General features: G+C 33.9%; 1 protein-coding gene across 1 annotated transcript; it reads left to right on the top strand.

Moving 5' to 3' along the window:
* The first annotated feature begins 44 nt into the window (after positions 1 to 44).
* On the top strand, positions 45 to 1,684 carry LOC108171481 (uncharacterized). The gene is given in 2 exon segments (XM_029098154.1): positions 45 to 131; positions 1,679 to 1,684. Coding segments are annotated over 2 exon segments (93 nt in total).
* Positions 1,685 to 13,089: the final 11,405 nt, after the last annotated feature.

Here is a 13,089-nt window from a genome sequence, read left to right as displayed (position 1 = left end):
CCTAGGAGAGCCGCCGACTACAAGTACCGTCCATGTACGATACTATGGCCGTCATGTAAGTCTGCCCCCATCGTCTAGCGGTTTAGGACATCTCTCTTTCAAGGAGGCAGCGGGGATTCGACTTCCCCTGGGTGTAGGGTAAAATTGAGGTTACACAAAATAGGGCCGAAAAGGATATACTTTTATTTTAAGATGCGTGTCAAATATGTGTAAAAACGTGAGTGTGTGTGTGTGTGTGTGTGTGTATTATGGTATGTATGTATATTTAAACCAACAATTCTAGTACGTATACATCTTTAACAACTTAAGCTCCTAATCCAAATTGAAACCATGAATTGTCAAAACTGATCAGCCAAAGTTTACTTTTTGTTGAATGTTAAGGTTATGATTTAACTTCTACGCCTAAACTACCAACAACGGCTATAATGAAAAAGCATGTGGATTGACCTAAAAGACAAAGCCGGCTTAGCTCGTGGATTCGTGAAAACTTTGAACTAGATCACATTACGGTTTTGAGAATGTGTTGATGCTGATTGGTGAAACAAAGTCTTAATTTCACTGATCTATGAGGTACAACTTGAAAAATAGACGGTTAAAATTCAATGCGATATGAACCCCACAACTAATCTCCATTTTTATAAGAAAAAATAAGATTCCCTTCCCTTAAAGGCTTCATATATATAATTTATTGGTTGCTACAATTGCTAGACAATGAATGCATGCTTGAGGGAAGTTCCACTTTATATGCAGCCGTGGGGTACGTAGCGACAGCTTTCCAACTTAAATTAATGTACATGGTTTATCTTACAATTCGACGAGTTAAACATCTTTTTTTAATTTATTTAACTAACATAAATGATATTCCTGAAGAAATCCCTAAACATTGAACATTTCAGATTGTTGCATAAAAAAAAACATTTTAGATTATTAGATAACATTAAAATAGTCTGGACAATTAGAAATTCAACCCGTAATCGCAACAACCCAATTGCAAGAGCGGAGCTCTAGCAATAACTATATCCCCCGAGCCAAGTGGAGCATGTGTGAAGGAGTCAAATGCGTCTTTTATTCTTTTCCTTGGCGTAGCTGGGCCATCCTGGACTTGAACCAGAGACCTCGCCTGTCCCTGTCTTGTTGGGCATGGTCTCTTAGCTTTTTTCAATTCGAAAAGTTAAGAAAGTATAATTCAAGGTTTTTTTTAACTGAATAACGGATTGACCCGGCTTACCATTATATTAAAATAAATGAAAACTGCCTCAAGTTGTATCCCATCTTCTCTAAGAAAGCCTTAACCTTCGACAAATAGTAATGAGTCTTCACGGTTCGGTGGCATCTTTGTAAGAATCTTCCTTATGAACACGGTGTTCTTTGTAGAGGGGCTGCTCAATAGACTCTTAACAATAAGATCGTTTCTTTTTATTGAAAATGGACATCCTCATATTATAAGTTGACAATATAGTATATCATCAGCTTCAGCTAAGAGATCTCTCAATTAAGTTATTTGAAGAACGCTTTATAGTGCCTATCATTATATTTTAACGAGCCAAACTAGCTAATTTTTTGGCATTCCTTAAAAAATTATCTTTAAATGTCTCTCTAATTTATAAAAATCACTCAAATTATTCGTCTATTTTCCTCCTTATAATTGAATGTTTTAATAATTTTTTTGTTCTTGTAGATATGATCTTTGAGTGGTGATTTAAAATATAGACAACTTGGGTCATTTATTTGAGGGACCCTTTATACATGTGAGGGGACTGATGCAAATTATATGAGCTAGCTATAAAATCGACAATAATTCTATATGTACACGCAACTTGACACATTTATTGATAAACTCCCTGATAGAGGTGAAACTTGTATGTATGTATGTAAACAACATTACTGATCAACTAATAATACTTCGTGTACTTATGGCTTTCGTATTTTTCAAATTGCTCTTAATAATAATCTGAAAGGCCGCTTTGAAGAGCTTCTGATCATTTAGGACTCATAATCTAGGAAATCATAGGATATATGTTTCTTATTAAAAATATATATAAATCATATTACTGTATTTTTAATATTTGTGCACCAAAGCAAACCTGCAGTTTGGCCATTCATTAGGAACTGTATTTCTCTAGTGAAATCATTAGTCGTTTCCTAAGAAAGTGGACAAGATCGTGTTTCATGATAAACACCAAACGTTTAAAAGCTTTGATATCATCTACTGATTGGCTTTCTTTTTCAAATCTCCCTATAGTTGGCCTAAGCACGTGGAATATAATATATCTACAGATATAGATGACAAATTTAGTTCCTCTTACATTGCCATCAACTTCTCTCGTCTAGTTGTAATTGTTATAAATTGTTACACCTCATTAAAAACATGATGTATATCTATAAAGATGGCTACATATATAACTGGTATAAAAATGTTGCCTATGGAAACAATATATATTTATGTTATGGTCATTGATCTCGTAGCACCCCACTTGAAGAAAATCATATATTCAAATTTTATCAAGCAATATCGTTTATGCATGTATAACGTTTACTTGAATGCCAATGTGAATCTAGATTCGCTTTCCTAGTTAGGAATTTTGTTTTGACTGATTATCCACGCACTTGTCGTTTCTTAGAGAGCCTAAACTTCCTCGAGTTTTAATTGCATAATCAAATCGGACGAATTTTTTTTGTGAATGTGCATATGCTAAGGCACCAAGCACGACTTTGTCCCATGCCAACCCAGCTACGTATCATTGACCTTGGAGTTTATAATTCCTTCACAGTGCCCAATTAGAAAATAACTAGGTGAATCGGGTAGGGTCTACCGAATATTTACCACAGATGATTAGGTTCTCAATGTTAAGATTTTGGGAATTGGATCCCCTCCTGAGCTTGGGCTCATGAGCTTCTTGACCAACACATAAGGACAGTTGGATTTTGATCCAACAATTATAATTATTATAATTTTTAGTAGAGTTCCTTATTTCTAGCCGTTTGATCAAAATCCAAAGATCTTTATGTGTTGATTAGGAGGCTCCTGAGCCCAAGCTCAGGAGAGGATCCAATTCCAAGATTTTGTCTTGCTTATGACAAGTTAGCCTTTTGGCCTTTGATGAGATACAAAATGCCATCTTTTAATTAAAAAAAATAACAAACTAGAATAATTCCATATGATGTTTGATAATTTAATTGCATACTGGCCAATACTTAGATATTTATCAAACTCATATAAAATAGACCAATGCTTGGCTCCTCAATTCACTTATTAGCCGATTTACGAAACTTCATCTTTATAATTGGAACTGTTGTAATTATAAAGTTTTATAAAAAGATTATCTCTACAAAAAAAATACTTAAAACTAAGGTTGCTTAGTCAATCAATTGTAACAAATAGAATATATGGTTCTTATTGCTTTTACAGAATTCGTTCATCTGTTTTTTTTTTTTTTACAGTTTGATGACTAAACATCTCATACTTTATTCTTTTTTTGCAGAAATCACTTTTATAAAATGTTTGATAATATGAATGATTTCAATTAATAAGCATAAAGTTCTGTAAATTGGTCATGTAATAAATTAAGGAGAAACTCCTACATTTGAGCCAAGTTAATTATAATAAACTATGGGTCGTGTTGAGTTCAAAACTGAACTCTCTCGATCTATCCCCCTCTCATTCTTTCGTTTTCATCCCACTTCTCTTAAACTACTTGTCTTACTTGTCTATGTTTTCCATAGACCCTGGATTATTATATAATCTTGATATCAACTAGTGTCATTTTTTTAGGATTCATATGGTACGATCTTATTTGGTCATAACTAGTGTCATTTTTTTAGGATTCATATGGTACGATCAAAAATTTGTTAAAATGCTGTCACATATTTGCAATGTTAATTTTGTGTCTAAATTTTTAAAGACAATAAGATAAGCAGTTATCGTGTTAAAAGATGATTTGTATAGAGTGTTTTCTATCATGTGTGTTTCAGTTTAATAAAGTATATATTATCATGTACTATGACATGAATTACTAAACTGAATCACAACAATTACAGTAAACATGATCTGTATAAGTCGCTCTCGTAATACTGACCGACATGTCAAGTTGTCAAACGGCATTATTGTTTTGTTTTTTTTTTTTTGGTGCAAGACTTTGTGTGCAGAGGGTAGAAGGCGGCGCCCGTCCATATAGGTTGCTCCAGTGAGACCGTGTAGGAAGGGATGATATATGAAATAATATCTTCCCCAGTTCTTTTTTTTCCCTTTCATTTTAACGGATGACTTTGAATAGTCATAAACGATCATTTTTTTTAACAATATGATAAATTATGTTACTGGTAATAGCCTAATTGTTAAAATTATGTTATTCCAAACTTTATGGGTTATGCATGATAGGTATATTACTCTTTAATTTTTAGTCAAACTCCATACATGACAGTTTGTTGGAAAACTTAAAAACTCTAATCTCATAAATCCACAATAACATTTACTGAACTCAATATACATATAAGTGCTTGAGTGTTAACTAGTTGATATTGTAATACCATGCTAACTAATCACTCAACTGTGCCATCTCTACGAAGTAATTTTATGATTCGAATTGTCAATATTTTAAGTTCCTATTAGACCGTGACCTAATAAATAGATAAATATGGTAATTTCACTTATATAGGAATCCCTTAGACTGTGACCAAATAAGTAGACGAATATAGTATTGTACATAAACAATAAAACTTCCGAATTTAAGTAAACTTTTGCAAGATTGATCATTGTAAAATGAGCTTGCACGAATGTTTGGCGCCATATTAAATTACTAATTAGTTAGTGCTTGGGCTCTTCTATATGTATCCACACACACACACATATTTGGATGAGTGACTTCCATCATCAGAGGCGGATGCACATATATGTAGATATTATATTATTTCTATTCAAGTATTGCATAGTCTTAATGTTCCAAATTAATTTTTTTTTGGCCCTGGGGATGTTTTAATTGTCTGCATAATATTTTTTTTGTTCGAAGGGTCTCTTCCGTGACCATTATTATTAGCGTTGTGAGTTTTGTGTCACCTGTTGGTTCATTTGGCAAAAGCGAAATAAGAGCATTTTTTTTTTAAAAGTGATTTTGTCTTCCCAAGTGATCTCAAAATTATTATTCTCTCTTATTGTCGTGAATGGCTGCAAGCAAATATTATTACTTCTCATAAGGTACCTAGAACCCTTGCTTTCCTTCATTGGGAACTGCCTCCAAAGGGGTGGTTTAAACTAAATGTGGATGGTTGCAGAAAAGGCCCTCTTAATTTGTTTAGAGCAGGTAGTGTTCTTAAGAACTCTTTTGGAGCTTGGGATACTGGTTTTTGTGTTAATCTTAGGTGTGGTTAGATTCTCAACGCTAAAATTTGGGGCATCTTTTTGGGTTTACAACTTTCTTGGAATAAAGGTATTCAGTGCCTTTTGATGGAGTATGATCCTGCAATTGTTATCTAGCTGATATCACATGGTGCCGCTGACAATCATTCTATTGCTGAATTGATTTAAGCCTGTCATGCTATGTTACTACATGACTAAGAATGTAATATTCGGCATATCTATCGTGAAATGAATTTTGTAGCGGATGAGTTGGCCAACCTAAGCCTCTCTCATCCTTTGAGTCCGATCTACTTTGAGTAAGCTCCATCTTCTTGTAAGGAATTATTATTTTTTGATATTTCTAAGGTCTCTCAACCACGCTACATTATTTTGTAATTTCTCTTTTATCCGGCTATTAGTGACACACCTTGACCCGGAATGTCCATTAAGACTCCGAATCGAGCTATGCTGGCCGACACCACATTGTCACACCAGCACGCCTTGATTTTAGGTCTGGGTGTGTCAATCAGTCCCTTTGTTTAAAAAAAAATGTAAAAAAAACTATCTAAAAGCCAATATGAATGTCATAAAAAAGAAGGGGTGTGCTATCCACACACCTCTTTTTACTTTTCACACACCCCTTGTTAATTTCTGTCCATTGATCTTCTTCAATTCATCCGATCCGACGGCCGAAAACCAAAAATGTGTGAAAGAAGTAAAAAGGATTGTGTGGATATCACACCTCACAAAAGAATTGCATCTTAGTAAAAACAGTATGTTGTTTGAAAAGTATCATAGACAATTAAAAAACGTAAAAATAAATAAGCCTCGTTAAAAAATACCCACACGATGGGTTTCATTTGTTTGTAATTGTAAAATTATGGTTTTTTTTTAGCTTGTGTAACGGGGCTACTTTTTTGTTTTTGTTTTTGGCAGAAACGATTTTTTTTTTTTTTTAATTTTTAATTTTGTCAAACGATAGGTTTTATTAGATAGATGTTAGATTAGCCACCAACGGAGTTTGAACCCATACCGTTATGTAAGGGCTCAACACATTTTCATCACTCTGGCAAAAGGGCTACTTGCCTACAAACGATATTATCTACACTAAAGAAGGAGGGAGTGGACTTAACCTCACAATAGGTTAGCAATAATACGTAATGGGGCTACTTTTTTGTTTAACTCAACATTTATGCAATTTCAATTTAAACCATAATCTTGCATTTATTTCTTATTGGTATAACTACTTGCCTTTGATATTAAATATAAATATTTTTTTAAACCCATACAATACCTATTTTCTTGTCGATGTCATTACTAGTGTTGGTTACTCGATACAGGACACTAACATTTTGGATGGGTCCTTACTCACTATTGCTTGAAATGTTTATTTGTTTGGTTGTACTAAACGTTGTACAAAAGGTTTCCCTCTTTAATTAAATTTACTTTTCCATAAATAAAAAAATAGAAAAAAATAAACAAAGATGATTAATTCTTTATTATATTTTGTCGGAGTCTAATTCTTATTTGTTCAAAATTAATAACTATCACATTATGCCTATATTGTAGATGAAGCTAATTTCCAAGAGTGATGTTAGATGACTTGTATATGAACCTATATTGTATTATACTTATTTGTTAGATAACTTGTGCATTGAAGAATGGAAATCCAGATGGCTTGCCAGAAATGAAAGTGTTATGATTCACTTGTACCGAAAAGATTCATCACATTTTCAAAGTAAAGGAATTCTTTTCATGAAGAACATTAAATAAAAACAAAAATTAAGGAGTAAGTATATGTATATAAGCTAAGTATTGAGGTTATAAATAAAAATAAGGCATGTATGGGGCTAAGCTATTTTTATTTATGCAAAGTCATACAACAGTCCACCAACTTCACAGCAACTTAGGATACTTTCTTAGGGCTCGAACAACTACTTCCCGCTACTGCACGGTTGTCTGGTGGTTCAAACTCGACCTTCTCCAAAGCACATTTGCCACATGGATGATCAGATTCAGGAATCTCTCACTTCCTTAAATAACGAAGAACGCGTCACTAGACAAGCTCATGTCATCCCAACAATCTTGCAATGCGCCATAAATTTCAGCTTAAGGCCACAACCACAAATTCCAATCAGTGTCAGTGTCAAATAATCGATCTACCATTGCGACAGCTTAGCGATATGATTGAGGTTGCTTTCTCCTAGTTGCCTATAAAAAGAATTATAAGCCTTCAAGCTCAGTACCTTCATCAAATTCAATCTCTACAATTATATGAATCTCAAATGATTCTTCAATCAATTAAACTGCTCTTCAGCACAAACCAATTCCTCTTGAGCAAAACCCCTTAGCTCTTCAGAAACAAATCAAAACATTCCTTCGAAGCAAACACTACTTCCAATCTTTGAGATCTAAAACTGTTACTGCTATACCACCCCATGGTATGATTTGGATGATGTGTAATTCCAACCACCCTGATCACCTCTTTGAGGCAAATGTTTCCTACCCAGTCCAGTCTGATACTAGTGATCTTAGGGGGCGTTTGTTTGCCCTCACTAAATTTCCTTGGATTGGACTGGCTTAGCTGGGATTGCTAGCCAGTGTTTGGTGCGAACAAGGACTACCGTTAATGAGACTAAGTCGGACTCGCACCGACTAAGTCTTTCGTTAGGTCGTCTTAGCGAGGATCCCCAATAGGTATGGGATTGCTAATCCCGTTCCCAAATCTGATTCGTTTGCCCGTTGCATCGTCTGCAAGCGTTCTTCTCTGCAACACCGTTTGCCCACCCCCCATATCTGAAACAAAAGCCTCACCCACTGCCTAAATCTCAAAATCCAACCACAAAATTTAAAAAAAAAACGCAAAACAATAACAACAACCAAATCCAACCACCAAATTCAAAGTCCACCCCGTGCCAGAAAATTCCGAGATGGCTTTGCAGGCAGAGAAGCCAAATCATGTATCAGATGGAAGAGAGATCCGAAAATTTTTGGAAGAAAAAAAATGAGGAAGGTGGAGATGCTTAATGGCGGCAAGAGGGTGAAGATGATGAGCTTTTTTTTGAAGGATTTGTGATGAGCTTCACACCTGCGTTGTGCAGGAAAATGAGGGAGAAAAGAAGAAATGGACGGAGCCAGAAGGAGAAAAGAAGAGATGATTCCAGAGTGATAGTTTTCCAAGAGAAAAAAAGGTTAAAAGGTTGATTAAATAATAAAATATTATTATGTATGCATCAAATAATATAAAATATTACAATATATACATTAAATATTATAATATATTATAATATATGCATTAAATAATATAATATTATAGTTTGTTTATTATCCGATTTTATAGTCCAACACTGCACCAAACGCTTCACTAAGTTAGTCCATCTTAGTCTAGTCTAAGCCAGTCCAACTTAGTCCCAGCAGCTAGTCCAGTCCGAGACAGTCCGGTGCAACAAACGCACCCTTAGTGGATTTCTCTAGGATTAACTTGTCTAACATGGCCTAAATCTTGCTAGAGTTCACTACTTTCTTTATACTTTCAAATTTATATACTCTACTTTCTTTATAATTTCAAATTTATATACTTTTCAAGTCATGTAGATTTGTTCATTAGCTCGGAATATCTTTCGTAAGTGATTGTAATCTCGATTCCATCGTGAAATGACTTCATTCAATTTCCTGCTTCTATTTGTATTCTACTTTCACTTTTAGTTATAACTTAGGCAAACACATAAGTTGTAGTTCATTCGAGGGCATAAAAAAGAACTTCATCAAACTAGCGTCCCATTTAGTACACAATCTTTTAGTTAAGAAGTCAGATCTAAGCCCAAACACAACACAACTCTACACACACTATTTTCTGTTGGCAACCTCCAACAGTGGTACACATATTTTCTCTTTCCTCGAGCCATCTCATGGCACTGAGAACGAAAGCAACACTTGGGACAAATACATATCTAACCTAGTCAGACTATACTGAGTTTTGAAACCAACAATAAGTTGCTTACGTAGAAAGATGGTCAAAGGGTTTAAATTGAAAATTGAAAATTTTTGGTTTTACCTTAGAGAACTTTTATTAGTACTCCAAAAATGTCATTCTGCACTCCTCACAAGTGTATTTTCTTTCTAATTATTTAAAGTTTGGAGTGCAAAATGAGATTTTTAGAGTGACAATAACAATTCTTTGCGTTAAATACTTTACAATAATATTGAAATAATTAGCATTAACTGTATAGAGCCACTAGAAGTTCTTTTTCCTTTCTAGATTTAGGAGCTCCATGAGGAATCCCTATTTAAGAAGATGGAGCTCCTTGAGGAATCCCTATTTTATGAGCCACTCATTTAAGAAGCTCATTGGAGATGTTGTTAGAATAAAAAACCACACTCATCCGACTGTAATCATTAAGGTGATGATGCTGCCACTTAATACTACAACAGTGATATTCATCTCAACTTATAAGCAAGAAATCTTAACTTTAAATATCGTGAATCAAAAATTCGATACTGATTTATTCATCTTAGCTCCAAAGTATAAATATCTAATTACATATGATAAAATGATAATGCAAATCTAATCGAGGTTAATGAGCAAAATACACCTAAATTTCGATTCTCATTAAACTTTGACGATGACGCGTGGTAATTGCGTTGCTATCCACCTTTCAGAAAAATTAATACAAACACATGCTAAGAGCAAGTCCACCCTTCCCTTGGAGGCTGACCCAAAGTCTAAATAAATAGGCTGGCACCCTAAAAATCCACTCAACCCCACAAAATAGACTTGCCCAAAGTCCACCCCAGTCTCTAGGCCGACCCAGAATGGGCTGAGTTAGGAACAGGCCTATCTGACTTCAGCCACGGTTGATTCTTTTTTAGCAGTTGGCACATGGGATACACGCGTGCGTGGGCGTGTGTTACAGACTTAAAAAAAAATGTCATAATCTCACCATGGGCCACATGTCCGCTTTTGGGTTGTTAGATGTCAACCTTTTTGAAATCCAATGGTCCAGATTAATTGACTTAATAAAAAAATGTTTAAAAATATAGAAAAAAAATTAAACGATTTTTTTATATATAAATACCTAACCATCTTCTACAAAAATTGTATTTTTGAAAAATGACGCGTGGCGTGACAAGATTAGTTAAAAATTCTATCCGAAATTAAAAATAAAATTATTTTTTTATAATTTTATAAAAAAAATTAAAATATTTTAATACGAATTAACTAGACTTTGGGCTAGCTCATTTTTTAGGGATGGAGATGAACTTGGCCAATTACTGTTCAATTAAGTCAATTACTATTAATTTGGGTGGATTAAATGGATTTTAGGCCAACTCATTTTTTAGGAGTAGACTTGCTCTAATAATCCATTTTGTCATGGTTGTTTTACGATAATGTCCTTAAAGATTATGGACACCCCAATGGGCAAAATTGAATTTTCAGAAGATGCGTCGCACATTTTTTGAATCATGACGTGCTACGCGTGATTTACACTTTTTAAATGTATATGTGTAAATTGACAAAAGGAAAGTCAAATATTTGAAGTAAATGAATAATCTTAGATCATGCTAAAAGAAATCTCTTATAAACTAATTAAAGCAATTGAATTCACAGAATAAAATCGGTCTATATAGAATTTACATTAATAATAGAGAGAAATAATATTTAATAAACAATTGATTGAATCACATTATTGCTAGCCTTTGTGAAGCTAAGCCCACCCCTCCCCCTTAGTATAGATTAAATTGTTTGTTAAAAAAAATCATTTGAGAACTAATTTAATCACATTATTATCCGCATGCGAAAGACTTTTTTTTATAACTGGAATTACACGCCTCTTAAGATGTTTTAAACGTGTTTAAAATAAAAAATAATAGTATTTAATAAACAACTGATTGAATTACATTGTTACTAGCTCATTGTCAGACTAAGCCCACCTCCCCCCCCTTAGTATAGATAATATCATTTGTTACAAAAAAAAAACAATCATTTGACAACTAATTTAATCACATTATTATCCGCGTGCGAATGATTTTTTTTGGCATTACACGTCTTTTAAGATGTTTTGAACGTGTTTAAAAATAGATAAATTGAATCACATTATTGTTAGCATATTGTGAGGTAGTAATTAAAAAAATCACAAAATAATTAATTATTAAAAAAAAACTATTAAGAGAGATGCCTTTAAGTTTTTTGTGAGGTACTTATTTGATTCATTATTTTGGGATGCCTTTGAAATTTTTTGTTTTGGAAGCATTTTTGTCTAATTATTTTTGTTGAAGCTTAGACCATCTCTAATCCTGACCTAAAACCTAAAAATATTTAGCCCAGAAAATTTAGGTTTTAGCCCAAAAACAGCTTTTTTACTCCAACCCTTTTGGCCTAAAATTTTAGCCCCAGATTATCAAAAAATAAATTAAGGCTAATTTTTCGTTCATTCTTGCCATTTCGCTAGCAAATTGTGAACGTATCGGATCTTGGGACTTCCCTTTTCTCTTTGCTTCCTTTTGCTTATCTCTACCCGAGGGTCTTGGCAAAGAAGAAGTTGAGCTCATTTGGTCGATACCTTCATTGTCAGCAAAATTCACACCTTCATTGACATTATTTGGGGGGGGGGTAGGGCTTCATTATGAAATAATCTTCCACATTGTTGATTCGCATCGGTTCCCCACCTCGGGCAATCCTTGAGGATGTTCCAAGCATGAGGCAACTTAAAAGCTTGATTTTTTGGTGTGGTTCTTGTCTTGTAAATTGTCATTGCTTTGTCACCCTATGCAACAAATATATAAAAATAATTAGTTGTAAAATACTATTATGTACATGACAAGTAAAATATCAACAAAGAAACTCACAATTTCTAAGGCGCCCCTTCCACTAGGCATGTCAACCATGGCTCTCTCCAAGCTTCCCTTTCACAAAGTGCACGCTTTGTTGATAATGTTCCACCGATCATAAACACCACCAACTTCCCTTCGACCGGCGTTGGAGTTTTCATGGAACTTATCAACAATTTTACCTCACAAATCCTTTCTATTTTGATTGGTGCCAACGGCACCATCTTCACTAACAGAAATCCATGCCAAACATAAAGCAATATCTTCATCAAAGGTCCAATTACGACCTCTAACATGCTCTTTTGCCATCTTGAAAATTTTGGAAATGAGAAGAAATGGTAAAAAGAAAAATTGGAAGAATTGTAGGAGAAAAATGAGTTTTGTATGGATGTTTGAACAAATACATAGGTATTTATAGAGTTTTTGGTTGAATTTTAAGTTAAATAATTTTTTTTAATTATTTTAGCCGTTGGATTTAAATTTGGACCGTTAGATCTTTTTTTTACCGTTAGATTTGATTATATTCGATTTAAGCCGTTTGATTCAATATATATACATAAAAAACTATAAAAAAAAAATTGAACTTGGATGATATAAAGTAGCCAATGGTTATTTTTTGCATTGGACTGATGATATAAAGTAGTCAACGAGTATTTTTTGCATTTGGCTGAGGATATAAAGTAGCCAACAGCTACTTTTTGCATTGAAAGCCGGTTGTTTTTCTTCAGCAGAAATGTGGGGCCCATTTTACTTTGTGGCTTAAAATGTGATCGGAATTTGGCCCCCATTTGGATTTTAGGTTTTAGGTTTATTTTAGGTCATGGGTTGAAATGAGTTTTGGGAGGGAAAAAAAAAGAATTTTAGGTTATAAGTTATGGTTGGAGTTGGTCTTAGTGACACCAAAACACTATACACCTTTTCTTTTCTCT

This window comes from Malus domestica, chromosome 14, assembly GCF_042453785.1.
Source record: "Malus domestica chromosome 14, GDT2T_hap1".
Taxonomy (NCBI): Eukaryota; Viridiplantae; Streptophyta; class Magnoliopsida; order Rosales; family Rosaceae; genus Malus; species Malus domestica.
Note: the sequence above shows the minus strand (reverse complement) of the source record. Positions and strands in the feature narration are given on the sequence as shown.